The sequence below is a fragment of the Scedosporium apiospermum genome, assembly GCF_000732125.1.
Source record: "Scedosporium apiospermum strain IHEM 14462 chromosome Unknown SEQ_SAPIO_0088, whole genome shotgun sequence".
Lineage (NCBI taxonomy): Eukaryota > Fungi > Ascomycota > Sordariomycetes > Microascales > Microascaceae > Scedosporium > Scedosporium apiospermum.
This window is the reverse complement of record NW_015971789.1, coordinates 2,302,211-2,327,820: the sequence shown is the minus strand read 5'-3', so window position 1 is coordinate 2,327,820 and position 25,610 is coordinate 2,302,211. Positions and strand designations below refer to the sequence as shown.

Genomic DNA, 25,610 nt, shown 5'->3' with positions numbered 1-25,610 from the left:
CGTTACGGCCGAGCTTCTACTATAGTATATTAGACCTCTTCGTCCCTCGTCCATCTTCTTCGTGTGAAGACACCTCATATACCCTAAACTTTATCAGAAGTTCACTAGTCCCTCATATCTCCGACATTATGATCTGTGAGGTTTGCAAGTTTACACTTGCTTCGCAACGGGTGCCCCCCAAGGACACCCTTGACGACAACGAGCATCCTCAAGCGCACCATCAGACACTCGCTAGTCTCAAGCATTCTGTGGAGCTAGGATGTTATGTTTGTAACAGAGTATGGATTAATCTGTGTTTTGAGGAACGACGGCTCACTCCGGCCCTAGGAGCCGATGAAACTCGCAACCACACAGACTTTGTGGACGGTGTAGTTGATAGATCTGTCGACGCTCCTTCGACGATTTCCACCGTCAGTCGTTCGCAAAATGACGGCTATTTATGGTGTATCTACTTTCATTTGAAAATACCAGATTTCCCTCGGGTGAACCCTTCAGACCGGAAAGGAGTGATGTTTGTCTTGGACCAAAAAGATGGTAAGCAGTTCCCTTGAACGGGGTGGACAGTGGGAGGACTTTGGTGTGAAGGAGCGGTGTTCCAAGCTTACTCCTCATCTAGAGCCAGCATCTCAGGAGGTTCGAATAAACGAGAGCGAATGCGCAGGGTCAGGTGGCGTCTCCAGACCCTTATCTACTACTACAAAGGCCACGGAGACTTTGTCTATTGCACGACACTGGATCCATGAGTGCCTGAAAACCCACGAGGAATGCCCTGTCCCGAAGCAGGGTATTTACCCAACCAGGCTCCTTGACTGCGGTCCTGCCGATTCGTCGCGGTGTTGTTTAATCGAAACGACGAAGACCGATATCAGCGGCCCTTACCTCGCGTTAAGCCATTGTTGGGGCGGCTCCGAGAGCTTCAAGTTAACGACAGATAATTATCGCGGTTTATGCAACGGCGTCCCTATCTCATCCCTGCCTCAACTTTATCAAGATTCTCTTTACGTCGCGCGGGAGATGGGGGTAAGGTACATTTGGATCGATTCACTCTGTATTATTCAGTCGGGGGATAGCCTCGCCGACTGGAAACGAGAGGCGCCACTTATGAGCGAGGTTTACTCGAACGCGTTATGCACTATATCTGCGGCGGATGCACCCGATAGTTATCACTCGCTCTTCTCCGATAGAAACCCTGATATTGTTAGCCCTCCCACTACGCACCTATGGATTGACGGCAAGCTTGCTCGCTATGAGTTTTCCGATTGGGACCTCTGGAGAGTAGAAGTGCTGCAGGCGAAAGTTAACACCCGTGCCTGGGTTCTCCAAGAACGCCTTCTATCTCCCCGCATCCTGTACTTTGGCGCGCGCCAGGTCTTTTGGGAGTGTGTCACCAAGGAGGCTGCTGAGACTAATCCTGCCGGCCTAACGGGAGGTAGCGTAGGAAGCGATGTCTCCACTGGACGCGGCATCAGGGCCGCACTACTCTCCGCCCAAGACGCCGACGTTGACAGCATACTCTCATACCACTGGCCTAATGTGGTTAAGCTCTTCACGCACTGCGACCTTACATTCTCTCGCGATAAGCTCGTGGCTGTCTCAGCTCTCGCGAGGATGATGTCAACGATTTCCGGCGAGGATTACGTTGCAGGAATGTGGAAACGTACACTAGAGCGGAATCTCCTCTGGTTCAAATCGAGGAATGGTGCATCTAGGGTCCAACCTCAGGTAGACGCTGGTATATACCGCGCTCCAAGCTGGTCGTGGGCTTCTGTGGACGGCCAGATTGAACCTGGAAGGATCTCGGGCACCAGACGCAGGGATGTCTTAATCAAAGCGGAAGATATGAAGCTGGACTACGTCACAGATGATAGGATGGGAACGATACAGGGAGGATGGCTGAGGCTCCGCGGCACTCTACTATCCGTGAAGTTGTTACGACTAGACAACCCGCCCAGGCCTGAGGACGGTGCTTCCTGGGGTATCTGGATTGATTGGACTCCAAACAAGCTGCAGGGCTTAAATTACGCGGCCGAGAGTGAAACGGATCTAGATGTTATCTTGGACCGTCCTAGGGATAGCTTTGACCAGGATAACGAAAACGGCAGCTTGTTCTGTATGCCTGCGATGCTTTCATGCCGCAGTGGTGGAATTCCCAACATCTGTGTAATGTTACTTTTAGAGCGACTCATGGGGGAAAGCGGCCCATTATTTCGTCGCATCGGATGCCTCCTAGGAGAAGGAGATTTCGAGAGGAAGGTCTTGGGATGTACAGTAGGAGAGGAAGAGTTTCCATATAAGATATTCTTTGAAGAATGTCCATCTATCTACATTATCTAAGATAACTAATATAGTCACTCTCGTTCCCATCCTAGAGCTAGCTCATTTTAATACTATAATATATATATATGCTATCTCTTCAAGCTTTTATAGATACTATTTATAATATATTTTATATATTATAAGCTAATTAGAAAGGGTCTAAAGAGTTCAGGCCATCACCCATCGATATATCATTATTCCCATCTTGCCGAGACAAGGCATTTATCTATTTATACCAACCAACTGACGCCTTGAGCAAAGCGACGATGCCTCCGTTGTTCGCAAAGATAGGATAGCAGCGGTTAGGAGCGGGCCCCCGCCAACCAAATCAAACACCGTTCGATGCCCGGACCAACTGGCGACTTGGAACTGCCAGTGATGGAGCGAGCGGCCTTTCCTCTCCCGGTTTGGTCGCCGGTCAATGCCACGAGGGGGCTCATCCAATCCAATCGGCTCGAGCCCGCAAACTCGAGTGGAGGAGTTGGGTACACACCGCGGGGGGGGGGGGGGGGGGGGGGGGGGGGGGGGGGGTTTCGGCGTTGTCCCACAAGAAAAAAGAATGAAAAATCCTGGGAAGTGCAGGGTGTCACGAATTTGACATGGGAGATCTTACTCACTGGTTCCACATGGCTGATCCCATGTCTCGTTCCGGTTGGGCCGGCCTAGTGTCTCGATAGATCAATGGTTCAGTTCCGTGGAAGGGCGCAACGGAAGGGCGCTGCGGAAGGGCGTGGTGTCAATGCAAACACGCGATCATTGATCATGAATGGCTCCGTCCACGGCACTACGGTTCTACGGTCACGGCTTAGTCGCGGCTCCGGCTTTGCTGCCAGTTCGGTCGCGGGTATAAGTGGTTGATGGATCCCCCTCTTATCTGGCGCCGAACTTAATTGATGGAGCTTCTCTTTTTTGTCTTCTTGAAATAGTCTTCGTGACGTAATTCGTCTTTTTTATTAATTCTATTTTTTTTTTCAACTATTTTTTAATCTTTTTTATCATTTCGATACTCGCCACAAAATGGAGCCGTACGCATCGAGGATCAAGGACGCCAATGAGAGACGTGCCAAAGCCGGGAGGTACGCTCCCGGCGTTGCCGCATACTCGGACAGCGACATGTTCAAGAAACCTCCGGTAACTACTCCTCCGATGAGAAATATACAAAAAAAAATATATTCCAGAGTTCTGACGGCGCTCTTTGTAGACTCCAGGCATGCCAGTGGCCAAAAGATGGGACAGTAAGGACCTTAACCTTACCCGGACTCATCCTCATACTTACAAGCCACTCCTCCGCATCCTCATGCATTGATCTGTTCGACTCACCACTAACATATGTCTGCCTCGTGCCTTAATCCAGACCACTTCAGCGCAGAATGCAAAGCCCGCCGCCCCTGCGTCCTAAAGCAAGCAGCCCAATTCCTAAAAACCCCCGGCATCCTCTCCCTAGGCGGCGGCCTCCCCTCCGCCACCTCGTTCCCCTTCTCATCCCTCACCGTCACCGTACCGCCCCGTCCATCCTTCAACCTCCCCAGCTCGTCCACCGAAGCTCCGGACATCTCCTTCTCCATCGGCAAAGACGACATCGCCCTCGACAAGGGTGACTACGACCTTTCCGTAGCCCTCAACTACGGCCAAGTTACCGGCGCCGCCCAGCTCATCCGCCTCCTTACCGAACTGACTGAGATCCTTTACGCGCCGCCTTATGCTGACTGGTGGTGCATGCAGACGACCGGGTCGACGGGGGCGTGGGAGACGGCTGCGAGGATGTTTTGCGATAAGGAGAGGCGCGACACGGTGCTAATGGAGGAGTACACTTATCCCACATCGCAGGAGACTATGGAAGCTTTGGGGATCGGGATCGTTGGGGTGAAGATGGACGGTGAGGGCCTTGTGCCTGCGGAGCTGAGGAACATATTGCAAGGTTGGGACGAAGAGAAGCGGGGAAGGAGGAAGCCGCATGTGTTGTATACGGTTCCGACGGGGCAGAATCCTACAGGGGCGTCGTTGAGTGAAGGGCGAAGGAGGGAGATTTACGCTATTTGCGAGGAGCACGATGTCTTCATTGTCGAGGATGACCCGTACTACCTGCTCCAGATGGGAGAGTACAACAAGTCTTCTTCCGAGAACGGGCATTCGACCGAGAAGAGGGTAGAGTCTTACATGGCTTCATTGCCTGGCACGTTCCTAAGCATGGACAGCTCCGGCCGCGTCCTCCGCCTAGATTCTTTCTCCAAGATCCTCTCACCCGGTTCGCGCATGGGGTGGGCGACAGGATCGGCGCAGGTCATCGAGCGGTTCCAGCGCCATTGCGAGTCGTCTCAGGGCCCGAGCGGGTTCTCCCAGGCGGCGCTATACACGCTGCTCGAGAAGGCGTGGGGCGGACACGAGGGTTTCCTCGAGTGGGTGGCTGCTCTTGGAGGGGAGTACAAGGTGCGCAGGGACGTGCTGCTGAAGGCCTGTGAGGATTTCTTGCCTGATGTGGCGACGTGGGATCCTCCCAAGGCGGGCATGTTTGTAAGATTTCACCAATGTCCCCTTTTTTTTTTTTTTTTTTTTTTGTTCTTGTTTCCACCATTGTATAAGTGCTAACGGGATCTTATAATAGCTCTGGATTAAACTCGACCATACGAGACATCCCCGCGGATCCGCTGGTGTTCTGGCCCTTGAAGAAGAGATTTTCAAATCCTGCATCTCGAAAAAAGTCCTTGTCTCCCGGGGTTCTTGGTTCCGCGCCGGGGAACACGGCCCGTCTGTTCAGACCCAGAACGGAGCGAGCAGGGCAGACCCAGTAGCTAATGGAGGCGGTAATGAATCCAACGGGGCCAATGGCGTCAACGGGAAGAGCCACCTCGGATCGGAGGACGAACCTTCGGAGCTGTTCTTCCGGACGACATTTGCTGCTGCCTCGGTAGAGGGCATGAGGGAGGCGATGAGGAGGTTTGGGGACGCTATTAGAGAGAGTTTCGAGATTTGAGGAAACGTAAGAGTGAACGGAGATGGCAGTTTATGAAAGTCCATGAATTCAAAGTTAAGGGTAGATCACGTTGAGGATGAAACCTTAGAAGCAGTTTTCGATATCCAATCGAAGTTACAAATCGAGTTGCGAATGATATCCGTCAGTCATACTTAATCTCCCAAAGAAATATCCAAAGAAAAGTCCAAAATAAATCAGAACCCAAAAATCCCTCCAACTCCCATGGACCAGCCACGAACCAGTCTTCAATACATCTTTCCCCATCTCCCAATCCTCACTCCCTCTTCGCCTCCCAGAAAGCAACCACAACCCTCTCCCCAGGCTTCAGCGTCAAATCCGTCTTCAAACTCAAATCCTCATCCTCCCCGCCGAACCCCTTCTTCTTCTCCGGCCCAACGAAGCTCTCGACGCGCTCATACTTTTGGAACATGCGGCAAATCACGTACGCCATCTCCGTGAGCGCAAACTGCTGACCCACGCAGATCCTCGGCCCGGCGTTGAAGGGGACGTACTCGTGGCCCTTGGGGTGCCAGTGCTCCCACCTCTCGGGGCTGAAGAGGGCCGGGTCGGCGAAGGTTTCGGAGACGGGCGGGTAGATGTCCGGGCGGCGTTGCATCACGAGGGTCGAGTAGGCGACCGAGGTGTTCTTGAGCACGCCGACGGGCTGGCTGCCGTCGGGGCCTCCGCCGCGGGGGAGGGTGGTGTCGCGGAGGGCCACGCGGACGTTGAAGGGCACCACGGGGTAAAGGCGGAGCGTCTCGTTAACAACGGCCTTGAGGTAGGCCATGTTCTTCAAGTCCCTGTAGGTCGGCGGCGTGTCGGGCCCCACGGTAGCGAGGATCTCCCTCCGTAGCTTAGCCACGACTTCAGGATGGCGCGCAAGCTCATGCACGGCGAAGGAGAGCGTCGAGGCTGTGGTATCCCGGCCCGCGAGGAGTAGAGCGACGATCTGGTCTCGGAGGACCTTGCGGTCCCGCGTGAACCCGGCGGCGGCGTGTAGGAAGGTGTAGCCCTTATCGGATTTGGTCTTGGAGGCGAGCTCGTCGGGGCCGAGGGCGAGGGCGCGGTCGATATATTGGTTGACGAAGGAGTCGATGGTCTTGAGACCCGGCCAGAAGGTGGTGCGGGGGATGATCCAGGTTATGCCTTTTGCGCGGGCGATGAGGCCTTGGACGCGTTGGACTTCGTCGAAGGCTTCGGCGAAGGGTTCGTTGGGTTTGCTGGGTTCCTTTTGTTAGCTGAGTGTTGTCTGAGGAAAGGGGAACAAGGAAGGAGAAGAAGGGCAAACCCACAACATAGAATCAACTGAATGTCCAAACAAGAAATCCGTCGAAACATCCAAAGCCAACCGGTAAAACAAATCACTAATATCCACCTTCCTCCCATTCCCCTCCTCCAAATCCACAACCTGCCCCCCACCATCCAACGGTCCCCCATTCGCAATAGCCTTGAACAAAGCCTGCGTATGATCCTCAAAACAGTGCAAATCGCTCACCCGGTCCTTGATGAACTGCGGCCTCACGAGCTGCCGGCTCGAGTGCCACAGCTCGCCGTCCGTCGCGAAGATGCTGTCGCCGAGGAAATCGCGGAAGTCGGCGTGGAAGTCGGCGCCCTTGCCGTAGTCGGCGAACTGCGTCGACAGCACGGCCTTGATGTTGTCGGGCTCCGCGGTGAGGATGATTTCGTGGCCGGCGATGTTGGCTTCGGCTGTCCAGGCGCCGATGCGGCCGAATTGGCTTACCCAGTTTTGGAGGTTGCGGTTTCGGCGGTTTTCGAGGATACCGTTGATGACGAAGTCGATGCCTGGTGTTTCGTGTTAGTTCTTCTAATCTTGACTCAAGCCGTTATATAAGAAGAGCGTGGGGAGAGTGAGAGTGAGAGAGGGTATCGCATGATCTCTATGAGAGATTGATGCTACTTACCGAAGGGGAGGTAGTACTTGGCCTTGGGGGGCCGGGCACCGAGTCTGCTCCGACGACGTCTCCTCTCGACACCGACGAGCACAAGGTATATGGTGCACGACGCGGCGACGAAGACGGCAACCGACTTGGTCGAGAGCTGGCCGACGGTGTCATCAATGAAACCCATGGTGAAGGTGGTGAGCACTGGCGGGTTGAATATATATATATATATCTTCTGTCCCTCTCTTTCTCTTTCTCTTTCCGCTCCTCACTATCTGATACCCTCAATGAGATTGAGAGTTAGATAATGGAAGATGAAGAGATCAAGATCGGATATATAGACAAAAAAGGCATATAACAGTGACGGACTCGAATGTTATTATACTCATCTACCCATACACATCACCAGATCTTGGCAAGACGTGGGGTCCGACTTCTCAACTGCGTTCGTGTATGCGCCTACGCCTGTGTAAGTTGTATGAGCCGAGGCTCTAAAAAATCAGATGCTCGAGTGTCGCGAGTTGTGAGTTGCTGCCGTTTCAACCGCGCTAAAGCCAAGCACAAGAGACAGGACCAAAACCGAGTCTGACGCAGACAGATAGTTGGTGTCTGTGGTCGGAGCGAGGATCTTGTCCCGATCTCGTTTGGCCTAGATTCGAGATGGAATAATGGAGGGTATCATCCACGCGGGGGAAGGGAGGGGAGGAAAACTGGTGTAGTTGCTGGTCCTGATGCTGGTTGTTGGCTGATGTTGGTGTCTCGGTTTGACCACAACCTCCAAGTTCGATCCAGCTTTTCGTAGACTAATTTTCGTCACGTTAAAGCTCCCGCTTCCTTATTTATATAGATTCCTATTGATCAATCCATTAAAAAAAGAATGCTCCACTTCGCCCGAAGTTCGGCATCCATCAACCCCGCTGGCCCGTTTCCCTTGGTCTGTCTTCATTCAGATCTCGACATCTTCTCCGCAAAGTTTCAAACTCGAAATGAGCCCACTTTCCTCTCTACCCTAGCTCCATCCCCAGTCTAGAAGATCCTGGGGAAAACCTGGGGAAATATCCCGTCGGAGCAGGAGATGAATTGAAACGGAAACTCCAGGTTCTTTTCGTTCTCGTCCTCGTTCTTTTTTCTCCTTTCGATCCCGATCAAAGGTTTCCAACCCAGCATCTAGACTTCTAAACGAAGTAACTCCTTGCATCGACTTGCATCCGTTCCCACTTGATCGCGCGATCCAAACTACAAGAAGCAAAAGTAGCGCAAACCACCAAGTCCACCGTCACCACCACCCAATGGCAGACCTCTGCAACCCTTCGATGGTTCCCCCCATCGTACTAGCCCCGAAACCAAAAAGCTACAACCCGTTCCCCGTTGCTACCCAGCCCAGCCAGGATGAGTGGTACGAGAATAATACCGGCACTACTCGTTGGTTGTTCCCCGCAGTTATCCCCTTCTCCACACTCCACCGCCACCCTCCAACGGACCTTTCGGACTTTCCCAGGTCCGCGGCCGACGGGTCTTGCTTCAAATTGCGATCAATGTAGAAAGGATTGGATGGATATGTGTCGAAGTAAGGGTCATCCGCAGATACCAAGCAGTGGCTGATGTCCAGTAAAAGCCGTGCGCCGGCGACGAACGGGACCGGGGCTTGTGATCAGGCCGACGGTCCGGTCCTCTCGCTTCCGTGTCCTTCACCTCTTGAACCTCGATCATACAAGCTCTAAAGTTTCAATATTCTCAACCAACAAACACCAATCGAATGACGACGGCAAAAAAATGGATTTATAAAAAATGGTAATTATGAAACTTGTGAAGAAGAATGCCCATCAATGCAGTTTTCAGGGCTGAGCAGTGATAGCGGCTGCTCATCGAAGGTTAATAATAATAAGAACATTCGTATTTCATAAAATCCTCTCCCTAGGCTTCAAACAGCTCTCTGGCTGTCGAAGTCCAGCAGTTCCACACTTTTGTGTTCCTCCTCGGTCCCTCTCACTCAAACGATATAGGAGCACTCCTCGGGGTTCTCCGACTGCGAACAGAAAGTCATCGTAATTGGCGACGCGCCCACACCCCTGGCCACCATGCGTTCTCGCATGTCCAAAAGCCTCGGCGACGCATCGTACTGGCTTCGGTTCTGACCCGCCGCATCCTGTCGCCCCGACCAGAGTACCTCGCCTGCCGCACTGGCACGCGGCCACACCATGCTGTCGAGCGTGACCGGGTCGATCGTCTCGCTCCACACCGCCAACTCGCCTCCGAGGACGTTCTTGGCCTGCTCCTTGCTGAGTCCTGCTGCCGGGTCGTGCTGGTAGATGAGCTTCCAGTTCTTGGTGGGTCCGCACCAGTCGTTGAACGGATAGAATTGCTGGAACGCCGCGCCGTTGTCAAAGGTGAGCCACTGGCCTCGTCCGCAGTCGAGATACTAGAAGCCTCTATGTTAGTGACCCAGTAATGATTTATACCTAACTGCCTCTTACCCAGAAGTTGTAGTTGCTGTCGATAACCTTGTGGCCCTGGGCCGTCAGTGTGTTGACGGACTCCGCACCCAACCACGTCTGCACCACAACATCCTTGCCAATCGTCACGTTCCACTCCATCGGAATCTCCTCCCAGACCATGGGCGTGAGACCCGCCTTGCGCACGCGACGGTGGTTGACGTCGATGAACTTCTGAAGAAGCGGCTGCAGCACCTCCGTCTTGTTTGACCTCACTCCTTCGTCGAGCATCGAATCGTTCTTGTTCAACTCGTCGCCGCCCGTGTGGAAGTAAGCCGAGTAAGGTGCCACTCGCGGGAGAAGGTCGTCGAAGAGCTTCTCAAGGAAATTGTCGACGTCTGTATTGTTGAGCTTGAACGCACCGCACGGAGGCTGCGCACACCACCACTGATAGGGGATAAGGTTGTACGCTACGATGAGCTCGGGGAATGAGTGCGCTACGGATCCGATGTGGCCTGGCATGTCAATCTCGAGGATGACCTCGACTCCGCGGTGCGCTCCGTATTCCTGGATCTGCGCTAGGTCGGCTGGTGAATACGAATTCCCCTTCCTGTACGCACCCTTGGCCGAAAGTTCGGGAAACGCCGGGATATCGAGTGGCCACGACTGGGAATCGGTAACATGGATGTGAAGACGGTTCATCTTATTCCACGAGAGAGCATCAATAGTTCGCAGAATGTCCTTGACGGGGTACCAGTTCCTCGCCACGTCGAGAAGGACACCACGATGGGGATACTTAGGCTTGTCACTGATGGTAATGGGTGCGAGATTGGTGTACCAGGAGGTGCCAGTGGTATGCTGGTAGAAGAGCTGCACAAAGGTTTCAAGAGCTCGGAGGACCCCGACAGCCGTCTGGGCCTCGATGGTGGCCTCACCGTCGGTCGTTAGCTTGAACGTGTACGACTCGTCGACCTCGCCGGCGAGGGGCTTGTAGCACGATGAACTGTTGCTTTTAGCATGGCTGATGGAAAGCGACGTGACCCATTTCTTATCGGCGTATACATCAGGCTCGAAATTGGAGTTACGGGGCCGGAGCTTCCAGGGCACGAAATTGTTCTGGAAAATGGCGCCAAGGGCTCTCGAGACGCCGCCCTGGACTATCTCCCTGTCATTGCACTTGGGACCTGGCGAAGGGCTGAATCCAAAGGTGTAGGGAAGCTGCAAATTTAGCACGGTCTCAGTATCTCCATAGCTATAGAGGCAAGAGGAATCGGAAGAAGGCCAGCATACAGATCCACCATTATACGTAATCTTCAATGTCTGTGCGATGAAGAGGACATCTTTGCCGGTGGTGATTTCTTGTGGAATGGGCCAGATGGCGGCTGCGGGAGAGAGGAGCGAGGACAAGGCTGCCCCTACGAGGGCGAGGCGCAACTGCATTGTGGACGCCGGTGATGAATAAAGCAGGGAAGAGGCGAGAAGTAAGGGTGACGAGGGAGGTCGGGGAATGAGAGGACGGAAAAATATATAGCTTAGGAATCCAGCTGGTAGGCGAGCTTATACGGACGCGACCGGCATAGGATAGGGGCGGTGAAGTGAGCACCTCTAAGAGGGTGGTTGGAGCGAAGGTGAGCCTTGCTTTTGCAATCGCCAATATGTAGAGGAGAGCCTCTCCTTATGTACTAAGCCCTCGCGACTTGTTGGAGCTTGGCGAGCTTCTCTTTGACAGGTAAGATTGTCAACAAAGGGTGGCGCAGAGTAGTACGACAGCCTGGCAGAGGCAGCAGCCTCAAGTGGCATGTAGTTGAAACTGGGGTAGAGCTCGCGTGCACCCGCGAAGGTTGTGACGAATTACACCGGTATCGTGTCTGTCAAAGGGCTTCCCAATAAAATTGGGGACGTCGATACCACAGCTCTGAGCTGGATGCGGTTACAGATGAAACAAGAGTGCCACCTCACCTAGTCTGCAGCTGGAGGTTGGTTGCCGTTGGAGGTATCAATGGAACATTGAACCCTTTGCAAAAGCAGCTTCCCATCCAGAATCAGAATCAGAACAGGTAGGTGCTAAACTTCTAGCTTCGCTCTCTTTGCACCCAGCAGCGAACGTCGCCTGCTATTTGCCGCGAAAGTTGCTATCCACACACTAATGTAAAGAACGCGCAACGTTACGTCAGGGATACCCGGCTTCGGGGATATCCTGCTCCTAAAAAGCAACGTGGAGGGCGTTGGGGAATTGGATGGAGGCGGGCAGCACGAAGTAGGTAGTATTAGGCCCGGGGGCGGGGGTGGTATACGGTGATCTGAGGCCGGGGTAACAATAGCCAGCTAGCGAGCGGAAGAGGGTAATGAGGCAAACACTAAAGCAACGCCTCGAGGGGAGGAGTCCTTTCAAATTCGCGATCTCTCAAAAAGGGAGAAACGGGTCCAGGTAAAGAAATAAACGTCAAGGAACAGAAGTCGACCGCCTTGTCCGGAGTTGGCAAAAAGGGACCCAAGGAATTCTGGACCAGGGGGAGAAGACAGGTATCCAGGTCCTTATATGGCCAGGCCTCCAGCTTCTTACTGAATTAGATTACGATGGGACTTCGTCGATCCATACAAACAAATTCCGCCACTTTCGAATGCCGGTCGCTTGTCGCTGCCCTTGCGGCTAATAGCAGCATAGGGTTTATTATTGATTTGATCGATGTAATATTATCTCGGGACAGCTCAGCCAACTCAGCGAGGGGGCGACGGCCGACGGCTGACGGCGTGGACAATTCAAGGCCTAACCCAACCCGATTGATGAAGGTTGTGATTCGATTTGATGTTTCGAACAGCCAACCACACCTCCGGCTCCGCCCCCGAGTTAAAAATGGAGACAGCTGAAGGATCAATCGAGAAGCGATGGGGTTTGTGTGGTGGCTTGCAGGATTCAACACGGACGACAGACAGGCCAGGCAGAGGGCGCAGGCTTTCTCGTTGTGGACGATACGATGGGGGTTGAGGGACGGTCGCGGGGCGAAGGTCAGTCGATCGATGAAGATGACAGAATTGAGAGCACGAGTTACCCTTTTACGATGGCCATTGATCTTTAGGGAGACGTGAGTTTTGAGACAACGACTCCTTAAGCTGTAGTTTGAGGAAGAGAAGGGACAATTGATGACCGAATCAACTCCTGCCTGCCCAATTTCAGGATCCTCTAAGGCTCAGGGTGGTGCCTTCCGTGTGTTTTCAGTGGTCTTTGGTTCCGCAGATTCCATGCGGCAGGCGTGGCTCAGGCTGTTTGTGGGGCCACGGGACTCTTTGTACGAAGGACTTGACACATTTGATCGCAGATGTCACAGGGGTTGGCGGATTGGACCTTCTTCAGTGCAGCATTGATCGGCTTTAGGCGTGGCTGTTTGTGAAGTACGAAGTAATAATACAAAGTAGAAACTGGGAAATGCAAATTGATTTGAGCTCTCCCAAGCAACGATCAGCAGAGGGAGAATCTTTCTCGCCCATCAATTGATCCCGACTCGGGTGATGTTCGCCGATCCACAAGAGGCAAACCGAGACAAACGCGGCGCTGGGGAGAATTGCGCCGAGAGATCGACAAAGGAGACAGGCGGCAAACATCAAATCAACTTGAACAGAATAAAATGTAGAATATTAAAACTACATCGGCGCAGGTGCATGATGTATGCGTACTACCCCATGACACGTGCAGAAGAGGATGGAAATGGCAACACTAGTACCTTCGTAAGTTTGAGACTCTCCAGTAAGGTGATGGATTAAAATAGCAACATCGAGATACGAAGTACTTCGTGATACTGAAATGCACGATTGAAATGGATGATGAATCATACTAGATGTGAGAAACCGCCAAAGCTGGTGTTGCTATCAACCAAGCATTCGTTTCATCAACCCTTATCCTTCCGTTTCCCGCTTCCTGTTGTGGCCCGTCGCCCATCGCTCGCTAAACGCAGAGGCAGGCTCCTCTAGCCATCCCTCGATCATAAGGGTCGCATAATGCCATCTTCGGATTCTTCATGTCACCACACCTGATTGCCTGCAGACTCCAACATCTGGGGAAGGTGGTGTCGGCTTTGGTCCCAGCGGGAGCTCCCAGGTAGCTCTCCCGTCAACGTGTGTTTGTATTAAGTATGGAGCCTCCATGACACTTTAATGTGTTGATATCAGCTCCACATGGCCAAGAGGGATGCCAAGATGTTTCCGTTTCTTGAACAAAGTTCTGCAACATATCCCTATCCCCATGGGGCTAGCTCATGTACTCTTTACAGTTAAGTAGGTAACCTTGAGACTGAGTGATGGGGTGTTGAAGCGGAATCAAATGAATGTTGAACATGGAAGCAATCCGACACTAGTGTGCGTCATATTACAGGGCGGGATCGATGGAAGTGGAGGTTTTGATGGACAGCTGTGATCTACGACGTAACATGAAAGCCAAGCACCAAGATTCCATATTAGTCTTAGGGCTCAAAGGTGCTCGCACCTGGTATAAAGCAGACTCGATGGACCTACAGATGGAGCCATGCTGCTGCTTCTCTTGAATCCTTCCTCGATCGACTGATCAAGTGAGCTTGGAAATATCGAATGGTTCCATCAATCGGGAGCCACTACCAACGGTAATCATAGATCCCATGTCTGCTTCGAAGCAAGAGGCACTTTGATCGAGAGCGAAAAAGAGATCCAAGGACAGCCTCTCTGTTTCATGGGACTAGAATGGAATAACAGCTGGTTCTCAATTGGATAGAATTGAAATATTGATCAAATGTTTCCATCAGCTCCAGCAAGGATTAATGCATAAAGCATTGATGAAGACTTCATTGATATTACCTCTGCATTGTTTGTGTCTTTCTTCTCGCCAGTGCGCTAATGCCGCAGCTGCCAGCGGCTGTCTCGGTACCAAGAGGCTAACGCAGGCTTTCGCGCCGGCGATTTCGGCGCTTGAGAGCATTGACCACCAGAAACGCCGGCCTCAGTGCCGCAGCCCGAGGAAGAAAATAGACCGCCACAATGAACTCCCTAATTCGGCGAGGCCCACTGTTATTTGTCTTCTCTCCTAAGCCGGCCCGTTCTGACAACTCTCGTCGGGTAAGCTCAAGGAAGGATTCAAGAATAGACGGAGTCATAATTAGATGAACCGGCTTGCTATCCACTGTCTTCCCTGAAATTCCACGCTCAATACTACTACTGCCTTCTCTTCTCTACTGCTACTGCTACTAGACCAGTCTTCGTCAGTGTCTTCCAACATGAATCCGTTCCCTTGCCGAGCCTCCGCCGTCTTCTTGAGAGGCCGGGCCCCTATCCTGGTTGGCCGGCAGGCAGGCCGCCGCAGGCTGTTCTCCGTCTCATCATGCTCGCGATCGAACGCCAATTCGACGCTGCCCTTAGAGGGGGTCAAGGTTCTTGACATGACCAGAGTCCTGGCTGGGGTATGTTGGAAAGACAACATTGAAGCTGACAAAAACCCCGGTGAACACCTTTTGAAGATTAGAAGCTGACTGAATCAATTTTACACTTGCAGCCATACTGCACTCAAATTTTGGGAGATCTGGGGTAAGCAGCAAAAGCAGAAGAATATTGACATCTATCCGGTTCTCAATGGCCCAACCCGACCTATAACTCACTGCTGCCCGGTTGGCGACACTTAGGGCCGAGGTTATCAAGATTGAGCACCCTGTGCGGGGCGATGACACCCGATCCTGGGGCCCACCCTACGCCAATTACACCCCCGAGTCCGGTCTCGAAGGTCCTGGTGAGGCGGCCTACTACTTGACTGTGAGTGCACACCGGGTCTGGTGAGGTTTCGCCAAGATAGTGCAGCCGGAATTTTTTGTCCCTTTTTTATCTATGCCGTCCGGCCCCGGCCACTATCATAGCCGGTACTAACACGGCACCCTGTGGCGTAGGCAAACCGCAACAAAAAGTCTCTGGGACTCTCTTTCCAGCATGCGGAAGGTGTCGAGATTCTGCACAAGCTTGCAGCAAAGGCTGATGTCCTCGTGGAAAACTACCTTCCCGGAACACTAAAGAAGTATGGCCTCGACTACGAATCTATCCACAAGGTCAACCCAAACCTTATTTACACCTCCATCACCGGTTACGGCCAGACAGGACCGTATTCGAACAGGGCCGGCTACGACGTTATGGTCGAGGCTGAGTTTGGTCTGATGCACATCACTGGAAACCGTGACGGTCCCCCTGTCAAAGTTGGCGTTGCAGTAACGGACTTGACTACTGGTCTCTACGCTAGCAATAGTATCATGGCTGCCTTGCTACATCGGATAAGATCGGGCAAGGGCCAGCATATCGATGTAGCCCTTAGTGACTGCCAGACGGCGACGCTCGCAAACATTGCCAGCAGCTGCCTAATAAGCGGCAAGAAAGACTCTGGCCGATGGGGAACTGCTCATCGTATGTGACCTGACCCCAAGCATATACCCGCAGGCTCCCCAGTTACCGTTTTAGGGAGCGGGGCAACACTGACAATACACGCAGCCTCTATCGTACCATACCGAGCTTTCCCAACAAAAGACGGCGACATCCTCATCGGCGGAGGTAATGACCGCCTCTTCGGCGTTCTTGCCGACCTCGTCGGCAGGTCTGAGTGGAAGACTGATCCCAAGTTCAGCACCAACGCCGAGCGGGTGCGGAACCGCAGCGAACTCGAGTCCATGATCGAAGACCTAACGAGGCAGAAGACGACAAAGGAGTGGCTCGATATTTTCGACGGCAAGGGTATGCCCTATGCCGCCATCAACGATATCCAGGCGGCCCTCCAGCATGAGCACACCAAGGCGCGAAACATGGTGATCGAGGTCGAGCACGACGCGTGCGGGCCCATCAAGATGGTAAACACGCCTGTGAAGTATTCCGAGAGCACGCCTGGTGCTAGGACGCCTCCTCCGTTGCTAGGCGAGCATACTGATGAGATTTTGGGGTCGTATCTGGGAATGCCAGGGGAGGAAATCGAGAGGCTTCGAAGCCAAGGTGTGATTCGGTAGACGGCGCCACGCAAGCAAGTTGGCGTCGGAGATGCAGGGCCGCATGCATGGCTCCGGAGTTGCATTTGTAGCCCATTCTATCCAAGAGCTGTGCATAATTTTGCAGCGTTCGAGCAGAGTTCGCTTCACTTCCACAAGCACTTCACTTCTATCAGATAAAACCTGAAAATCAAGAAATAAAATACACCACCTCTTCTAGATGGCAACCTCAGCGCTTTTATTCGTTTTAGCCCCCTTTTCGATCTGCCGTAGGATATTCTCCGAGCCGCAATGTTCTGCCCTTCGATGCTGTTGGCAGATTTCGGCGTTTTCACATCTCGACCCCATTGTTGACGTAGCCACGTGCCGTCTCCACTACGTTTGGCCTCCGCAGCCGTTGACATAGAACAGATTCAAATGGATTAGAAAGAGTAAAGAATTGGAGTTCCTTAATTTACAGACAGGCATCTTTCATCCATGAGTTTACCACGTTTTGGTCCCCCAGACGTCTTTCCTTATTAAGCCTCATCTCACGCGGAAGTCACGTTTCTCACGTGATTGACAGAGTCTTTCTTGGGACTCGAGGGCTCAAACCTGACCTTGGACGTAGGTGATTCCAATCCAGCTTGAAAAGGACGACAAGATAATACCGCCGAGACTTAAATCGGATGATCAATTGCCCAGTTTTGTTGGTTGAGTCCCGAGATGAAAGTCGTGGGTCTCAAATCGCTTTTCGAATCAGAGTCTCAACCTCGCCAAGCCTCATCAACCATCATCTTATACCTCCGCGACACACTTTGTGAAGACTTATCGAATTCAAGCCGCCGATAATTTACTAGGCGTCAAATCTTCTTCAATTATGACGAGCTTGGAGAGCAAGGGAACTGCGACATCGGGAAGTTCCAACATGCCCCCTACGGAGGCTAGCAGCTCAAACCCGGATGAGCACTCCAACTCCGCTCAGCGTCACTCAGAGCGGTCCTCTCCATCATCATCCACAGCCACGCCGTCCGCCGCAGAGATGTCGGCTCCGACTTGTACACCATCAACCGCTCGTCGCCCATATCAACCACAATTCACAGCCATGACAGAAACCATCCTCCAAAGAATCAGGAACGGCAATGCGAGCATCAGCTCAGCCGTCGCCGGAGCTCAAGCCACAGGGATGGTCCAGCTAAGCCGTGCTAAGTATGAGGATGCGCGGCGCCGCTTGGTCGAAACCCTAAAAACCTCCGACAACATTGAGCTTCCTGCGGTTCCCACACGCCGTATCAAGGGCGCCAACAGCAAGACATCCAGCGCCACTTCTACCCCTCCAAATGGAAGCCTTAAGCGCAAGCGGAGCCATCTCGATGCGGCTCAGGACCACGGCTCGCCCTTCTCTGACGCAGACCTCGATGCTCCGCAGTTCAAGAAGATGGCTCCTAGAGCACCCGCGCGGAAGAAGAAGACCAAGGATGACGCCGCGGCCAAGAGGTGCAGCCGGTGCGATCGTCAAGCCTGGACTGAGGACAACATGTTCATCACGTGCCCGCGCTGTGACGAGAATTGGCATCTCCTCTGCAATCCACCCGATGTTGTCAAGGTGTGGCATACGGACCAGGCGAAGTTCAAGTGTTTCGGATGTCTGGAGGAGGCGCGCCAGATGGCCGAATATCAAAAGGCCAAGACAGAATTTGCGCAGCGCAAGAAGCAGCATGAGATTGCAAGGACAAAGGAGAAGGTTATGGCCTCTTTGCCTATTGGAGTCACTTTTGACAAGCCAGATCTGATCGGGTTTGGGGCCGGTGGCGCGTCTGATGCCTTGGTATGTCAGGACAATAGCTCCATTAGCCTTTTATAAAGTAAAAACTGCTAACACATTCTCTAGCGTGCTGAGTACTTTTCCTCGATGTCGAGGAGAGATCTACTCAGCTTGCTTGCATTTTGTGACAAATTACGGCCCAATCTACTCGCAGACTTGCTTGTCACGGCGACCAAAAAGCATTCTGACCTCCCCATCTTCCACTCTCCAGATTGGGCTGCCCAAGTTGCTACCAGCACCAACTCCCGACGAAGAGCCCTCAGCATAGATCCGGGCGCGGGGAAGCGAAGTGTCCAGAACTCGCCCGCCAACCCCGCGACGAACTCTACAGCATCAACCCCCGCGGTAAAGCCGGCGGCTCCACCGAACCAGACCCAGACTATCGACGGCACAGATGCCTGGGATGATGACGACGATTTCTTACCGCCTTCGTGGCCGAAGGAAGGGGAGGGCATGTATTCCGCCTTACCGCCAGAGAGTGAAGATTTGGATCACCTCGTCGATGAGGACGAAGACGGAGCGTTTCAGGGGTTCATAGTAAAGTCTGAGTCAAATGGCTCTCTGAGACTAGAGCCTACTACGTGCTGTTAAGTGTTCCGTCCATACCATGAGTATAGTTGAACGATGGCGGCATCGAAATATGGAAATGATGTACTCATGTCTTGAGCTTCATCGGGTTTTACGGCACCAGAACAAGGCGCAAGATGCATTTTTATATAACTGGTTTACATTCACAAGCGGTAGGCCGACACGGTTTGATACTCATAACTTATACCATTAGATTTCCTTTTTCTCCCTATCGAATGCATCATGAGAACAGAATTTTCTTGAGCAACAGTTATTCATTCGATTTTCTATGATATTTCTATGTTCTATGCAGTTGTGTTTGGATTGCCAATATTCAAGAGACGAACGTTGTAAGATCACGCCTGTGCAGGCCGGTCAGAGCGCATCGGGCAAAAAAAAAAAAAAAAGACGAAAATAAAGGGAAAAAGAGGGGGGAAATGACATTCCCCTTAGGAATCCGGACCCGGAGAAAGAGAAACGTTGACCCACCTTTAAAGGGGCACGTCAACGAACTGATCGTCGGGGGCAGTTGAGGCGTATCTCTCCCGCATGCCACCCGGCGGAAGAGGCGGCGGATTTGCTCTTCCGATTGGACGATTCGCCGGTCGCACCGGCTCCCATTTCGGATACTTTAGTTCCATCCTTTCGACGAGAACGGCTGGAGCCTTCGGCTTGGGTGGTGCGACGGGGGCATTCTGCCCCGGCAAGACGGGGTCCCATTTCTGCTCTCCGAGTTCTCGACTCTCGGCATTGTTTCTGTCGGCAGCGGCACGGGTAGCCGCCACATTCGACGATTCGGGTTGTTGGTTCTTCTCGACGTTCGGGTTCACTCCTACCGACCAGTAATCGCTATCGAATGCAACCCCAGGCACCGTCATCATACCCTGCGCTACAACAGGCTCAATAACCGAATCCCTATTCCCTCCCGAGGGACCGGCGGGACTCTCAGCTTTCCAACCGTACTTACAAGCTGCTTTGTGGGCCGCGTACCTCGCGGCCAACGTGTCCCTGGCCATTCGCTTTTCTATCATGAGTACTTGTCGCTTGATCTCGTCGTCGCACTCGGGACAAGGTAGTTCGTAGAAGACACGACGCTCGTAGACGCGGCAGGCTTTGCGGGCCCAGAAGATTCGGGCGAAGCAGGTGCGGGATTCGCGGATGGCGGCGTCGCAGGGCTCGAGGCGGATCCTTTTGTGGGAGCAGTCGTAGGATATGTGGTTTCTGAAGCACATCTTTTTTTAGTCTCGAGTGGGTGCTAGGTGGGGGTATGGGGGAGAGACTTGTTTGTGGGAACTTGCTTGTTACTTTTGGGGGTTTTGGGGGGTCTTGTTGGTGGTGGTATTTGTATATGGGGATCTTCTGTTGGTGGTTCTTGAAGTTTGGATGTGTGGTGAGATCAAGGAGGTTCAAGATGAGAGGAGAGGGAAGGAAGGTCCGGTTATATGCAAGCTCTACAAAGGGACGCTCAAGTCTTTACAGCCCATTGTTGTTGGGGGAAGTCTTTGCTGGAGGCTCTTTAATCTTGTGTTCCCAAAGGAGCGCCTTGGTTCTCGAACAATGGAACACTATGGACAAGGCGTTGTGATGGAACTGAATGGCAACAGAGCTTTGTTTGATATATTCTTCCTTGGGTGGATGAAGAAGGGGCTCTTTGAAGGCATTGAGATTCAACGTGAACAAGCTGTTGGGTAAGTCCTTGGTCTTGACGATGGATGAGGGTCTATATGAGCCGGAGAGGCTTCCTCCCAAGACTTGACACGACGAATCCCTTCTCCCATCTTCCATCATCCAAACACTCGTGGCTTCCAGATACAGATCCATCTCACAAACGACACACACACACAAGCAGGCTTCCCACACACATTCGCTAAATCGCGAGAAAAAGAAAGCAAAAGACCGCCTGATTATCCACCACAACCCCTAACCTAAACTGTGACAATCCAACCATGCCTTGGAAGTTCTTCAAGCGCATAGCCGGGGGTCGCTCGCGCAACCCAGCTGTCTCTGGAAGCAACTCCCCAAACACAGAGCCAAACACCATAAATACACCTACCCCAGAACCCGCTGGGAGACCGAATATGCTCGCCTACATTTCCGATCCATCCCTTGCGACCCTCTCGGCGGCGATTATAGAACGAGAGCGGGTCTGGAACGAGGCCAACCCTCGGCGATGGTATATATCTGCTGAAGGGCAGAACTGGGTATGTGCGCAGAGGGAGCTCGGCCAGGTTAGATACCTAACCAGACCCTCTGGCTCGCACGAGACCCAAGAGATATCAAGTATCCAAGGTGAAGAGGGGGAGGACGACGAACGAGCGGCTGCCCTCTTGGAGGAGAATGAGCTGGACTGGTTAAACGGTATAGACCTGTCGGTATTTCGCGACAACCACTTTCGGGACGAGGACGAGAGCGAGGATGATGACTGGTACATCATCGATCCGCTCGATCCCGAGAACGGGGTGCCATTCGACCCGCTGCCTGGAGAGATTATCGATAAGCTTGATAAATTCTTCCCCGCGACATCAGGTCTCATGACACCGGTCCAACCCATCGAGCTAGCTCCTCTCTCCCACTCCATCGACGGCGCCTCCTCCCCCACCGCTGACGACACCCCCATTGAGAGTGGCTCTGCCTCCAGCCCGAACCAAGTCAACAGCGAGAACCGCACATATAACAACAATCATCGACGACCCCAAGCCGCCAGAGGCCAAGGTCTCATCCGGGGCCTCGAGAGAGCCCCGGACATCGACCCCCTGAGGCAAGAGGATCACCTCACAGTCATCCGCACCTCGTTCGGTCTCCCGCCCGCAACCACCAGAGACGACATCGAAAACTTCCTCATCCGCAACCCCTCCATTCTTCACCACCTCGCCGACATGACCGTCCCGACGCCTCGCCTCGCATCCCAAACAGGCGGTAGGTATAGCATAGCTATCAAGGATATATACGCAGGTCTAGCGCGTCTCGACCTGGCGCGGAGCCTGACCAGAGTCAAGTGGAATGTCCTCGACATTAGGAAGGCGCTGGAGCTGGGGGTTGTGCCCGGTGGAGTGGAGATTGGACCCAAGATGGGTAGGATGGCGAGGAGAAGCGGGGATGCTATAAGGAGGAGGTGGAATTGGAAGCCTGAGCGGACCAAGTTGGCAGATTCCCAGACTGTTGATGAGGTTGAGCCTTCAGACATGCTTGATTCCTAGGAAATTCTTGATGCCCTAGGCACAGTGGAGGCTTCGGTGACCTCAGGCTCTGCTTGAGTAATTTCTACGACCGCGTCAGCAAATGCTCTTTCGCTGGCGGCATAGAAGCTGGCTGTGTAATTAATATCAGGGCAGGACGAAACCGGCTGTATTCAGGAGGACGGGAACAAGGGAGGGCACGACAAAGAAGAGGCCGCTGCTTGTTGAAAGTAGCAGCTGGATTCCCTCCTCTCCCTCTTTTTTGTTAAAATAATAAAAGAGAAAGCGTGCTGGAGTTTGGGGTCTAGAGTCTGGAGTCTGTATTCATTGAGTTTAGAAATATACAGGACGCAAGTCTATAATCGGGTATCTGTTTTTCTTTTTGTTCCCATTTTCCCATTTTCCCATTCTTCCCTCGCTAAAATGCTTAAACTTCAATGCTGTTTGCTTGTTTGCTCTATTCAATCTTCCCCGTAAACTTACACATGCGCCCAGCCATTCTCAACCAGGACCTGCATCTCATTAATCACACAGAAATCCCCAGGCTCAGAATTGCCCACCCTCTCCTCCATCCACCTATCCATCCTCCGCTTCACGATCCAATCTCTCGTCTCGGTTCGGTACACCCACCGCAGGATGCGGCTACCCCACAGACCCTTGAAGATCTGCCAGGGCGACACCCAGCTCCCTGACGTCGGGTTGACGGCCTCGTACGCGGCCGAGGTGTAGCCGACGCGCACTTGCGGATTGAGGTAGATACCGAGCTGTTGGGATAGCGGGTTATCGGCGTGGATGAGACAGCATTCGCTCGCTTCGACGTGGAGGGCGGCGAGGGAGTCGGGGAGGGCTCGGAAGCGAAGGGGTTTTTCGGAGACGAAAGGTTTGGCTTGCATTGCCACTGAGAGTGAGGGGAAAAAAAAAAAAGGAGATGTTAGCCCAATGCATTATTGTTGGATGACATAGGACAAATGAGGTCTCCGATGCGCTCACCTATTCCGTTCCAGCAGCTCTTGACGGGAACGGCGGGCCAATTTGCAATCATGGCATTTCGAGAAACCTCAGACCGGAAGTATGGCCATGTTTGCATAAGGTGCGTATCCCCATTGGAGTCGCGAAGAGCAAAGGTATCGTAGTAGTTGGGCGGATTGGAAACGTCTAAGGAGCAGGCGGCAGCGTAAGTCCCATCATTGGTATCCAAAAGGGTGAGGACATCCTCCGTCTTGTCATTGTTAAGTCAGTAAGGGGATCCCATGTGTAATGTCACAACGTCCAAACATGCGCGGGGGAGAAGCGGACGATACCCTGAACACAACATCATTAAGGAACAAGACCTTGTCAAAGTGTATACCCTGATCCCTCAGCTTAATCAGATCCCTCAACGTCTTGTCTCTGAGCTCGGCAAGAAATGGTATGCGCCTCAGCTCCTTCCTGCCCCTCGGCGTCTCAACCCAACCGGGACCATCGGGGTCCTTCGCCATCTCTTCCTCGTGTGTAACATCGGAGAGCGTAATGTTCCTCGCGACTCCCATCCGCCCCAGCGTAGAGTCCAGCTCTTGCAGCGCCTCCTTCGTGTCGTCCCAGCTCCCGCTCTCATACACGCTCACAAAGACGTTCTGGGGCCCCAGCGCCTCGGCCAACCCCACGACCGCATCACTCCAGTATTGCCGGACCAGCCATCCGTCGTTCCAGTGCAAGCTCGCGATATATATCCTCTCGTTTTTCCGTCGGGCATGAGCTCGCGGATGCGGCGGTGTTGCGAGGTTCCTCCTCACGAGAAGCACTTCGGCGAGGTTCCATATGCAGAACAAGAGGAGAAGAAGCCGGGCGATCCGGGAACGGAGGAAGCGTCGGGCTCGTTGGCGGATGGTCGACCGGGGGCTGCGGGAGCGGAAGTGGGTGGATTCTGTAAGAGGAAGCAGGGTGGGAGGCGACGACCTGCCTTTGCGCCGGCTAGCAGAGAATATGAGGGTCATGTCCACCTGGCCATTACTAGGATATATTGGCTACGGATTAATCGCAGACATCACCGGGGGAGAGAAGTTGTAGAGGAATCGGCGCGGAAGGGGAACGGAGACAGCAGCGAAGTCTGGAAGCACGAGACCCACGAGCTGACCATTGAGCTGACAATGACATCGTCTTCTAAGAAGAGGTGGAAGGACGGATGCAATGGTGGGAGGTCTCGACACAAGTAGTAAATTTACTTGGGAGAAGGCCAAGCCAAGACCGGCCAACCCAGATTAGGGAAAGCGCAGGCGCCACCAGCTCTGGAGAAGCTCTCGACAAACAGCAAGGCTCTAAACTACCCCCAGCTCACACCAGGTCTCAGGTGCTTGAGTCTCAGTTGAACTCTTCCTGTTTTCTCTTTTGCCTTCTGCTAGTAGATGTAAGCGCCCTTGTTAAGCGGAGGATCGATGAGAAGGTTATGGTTTATTCCTACTCCCAAGTCTACATACTACCTCGCATGTGTTCTACGAAGCAGTTTCTTGTGGAGCTGCGCGCAGTAATGACGACCCCCATCATCCCTGCCAAGGGCCGCCCTGCTTCACCCCTTACTCCAGGCTTAGTGGATATGTACAAGTACTAGACATTGCAGCCACGTCAGTCTCATTACGAAGTAGCAGGGTGGGGTGAGAACACACAATGGGGATTGCGAAGCACGAAGTACTGAGGTATGTACACTCCATGACGATTTCCTCGCCTGGTCACAGAGACAAGGATGACATTAGGGGCTGTTAGTGGCTCGGCATTGGACAGCAGGGTCACAAAGTTGGTCGAAAGCCCTACCCAGGAAGTACACTACATAGACGTGCCTCCAATAATCAACCACCATTCTAAGATTCGTAGGAGGTGGCACCTTGTTGCTCTCAGGGGTTTTACAAGTACTCAGTATTATCGTGACAACCTTTTTACAAAGGGATATTGCAAGGAGGTCATCGCAAACGCAATGCTTCATCTGCCAAGACTTCACATCAAATCCCATGAAGAAGTTGGGACATTATATGATATACGAGTCTTATTATGTGGGGCAACTTGAGAGATATGTAGTTTAGTGTACGAAGTACAGTTGTATTCTTCCATAGAGTTTGTATGGAACATTACAATTGACAAACAGAGAGGGAACGTGGGCCGTGCCTTTCCAGCAAATGCAACAGTTTCTGGGAACTGCCAGCTCCTTCTTTATCTGGCAACTCGACACAAGCAGACAGGCATCGAGTAAGAAATACATACATAGGTAAACAGTAAAACGACAGCATCAGGGCGTTGTGGATTCCACCCGAAACTTCGGACATGCAAGTGTTCAAGGGAGAGTCTTGATAATACGAAGTACGAAGAAATGAGCACTTGGAAAAGCAAAGTACATTGTACCTCGGTACTCTACCCCTGAAATTCCCAGATTGATTAATATTATTGATCAGAGCTTGTGAAAGCTTGAGCTCCTTCCGAGCCATCATCTCCATCACGATAGCAGCTT

The 25,610-nt window shown here is 52.8% G+C and overlaps 6 protein-coding genes and 2 pseudogenes across 6 annotated transcripts; 4 read left to right on the top strand and 4 right to left on the bottom strand.

Annotated features, from left to right (window-relative positions):
- Positions 1-1,101: 1,101 nt before the first annotated feature.
- Positions 1,102-2,230, top strand: SAPIO_CDS3625 (uncharacterized protein; the record flags this gene model as incomplete). Its single annotated transcript, XM_016786379.1, has 2 exons — positions 1,102-2,110; positions 2,196-2,230. The coding sequence occupies 2 exons, from the start codon at positions 1,102-1,104 to the stop codon at positions 2,228-2,230; spliced, it is 1,044 nt and encodes a 347-aa protein (XP_016644385.1).
- A 1,103-nt stretch (positions 2,231-3,333) lies between these two features.
- On the top strand, positions 3,334-5,287 carry SAPIO_CDS3624 (Aromatic amino acid aminotransferase; the record flags this gene model as incomplete). Its single annotated transcript, XM_016786378.1, has 4 exons — positions 3,334-3,447; positions 3,518-3,551; positions 3,671-4,827; positions 4,919-5,287. 4 exons carry the CDS (start codon positions 3,334-3,336, stop codon positions 5,285-5,287), a joined length of 1,674 nt encoding a protein of 557 aa, XP_016644384.1.
- A 274-nt stretch (positions 5,288-5,561) lies between these two features.
- Positions 5,562-7,375, bottom strand: SAPIO_CDS3623 (uncharacterized protein; the record flags this gene model as incomplete). The annotated part of the gene is made up of 3 exons (XM_016786377.1): positions 5,562-6,507; positions 6,580-7,090; positions 7,210-7,375. 3 exons carry the CDS (start codon positions 7,373-7,375, stop codon positions 5,562-5,564), a joined length of 1,623 nt encoding a protein of 540 aa, XP_016644383.1.
- A 1,803-nt stretch (positions 7,376-9,178) lies between these two features.
- On the bottom strand, positions 9,179-11,060 carry SAPIO_CDS3622 (Beta-hexosaminidase; the record flags this gene model as incomplete). Its single annotated transcript, XM_016786376.1, has 3 exons — positions 9,179-9,607; positions 9,663-10,838; positions 10,911-11,060. The coding sequence occupies 3 exons, from the start codon at positions 11,058-11,060 to the stop codon at positions 9,179-9,181; spliced, it is 1,755 nt and encodes a 584-aa protein (XP_016644382.1).
- A 3,797-nt stretch (positions 11,061-14,857) lies between these two features.
- Positions 14,858-18,986, top strand: SAPIO_CDS3621 (uncharacterized protein; the record flags this gene model as incomplete). Its single annotated transcript, XM_016786375.1, has 8 exons — positions 14,858-15,040; positions 15,133-15,164; positions 15,260-15,386; positions 15,518-16,022; positions 16,107-16,598; positions 17,157-17,197; positions 17,334-18,398; positions 18,462-18,986. The coding sequence occupies 8 exons, from the start codon at positions 14,858-14,860 to the stop codon at positions 18,984-18,986; spliced, it is 2,970 nt and encodes a 989-aa protein (XP_016644381.1).
- A 467-nt stretch (positions 18,987-19,453) lies between these two features.
- SAPIO_CDS3620 lies at positions 19,454-20,194 on the bottom strand (annotated as a pseudogene; the record flags this gene model as incomplete).
- A 714-nt stretch (positions 20,195-20,908) lies between these two features.
- SAPIO_CDS3619 lies at positions 20,909-22,159 on the top strand (annotated as a pseudogene; the record flags this gene model as incomplete).
- A 458-nt stretch (positions 22,160-22,617) lies between these two features.
- Positions 22,618-24,111, bottom strand: SAPIO_CDS3618 (uncharacterized protein; the record flags this gene model as incomplete). The annotated part of the gene is made up of 3 exons (XM_016786374.1): positions 22,618-23,036; positions 23,129-23,357; positions 23,470-24,111. The coding sequence occupies 3 exons, from the start codon at positions 24,109-24,111 to the stop codon at positions 22,618-22,620; spliced, it is 1,290 nt and encodes a 429-aa protein (XP_016644380.1).
- Positions 24,112-25,610: the final 1,499 nt, after the last annotated feature.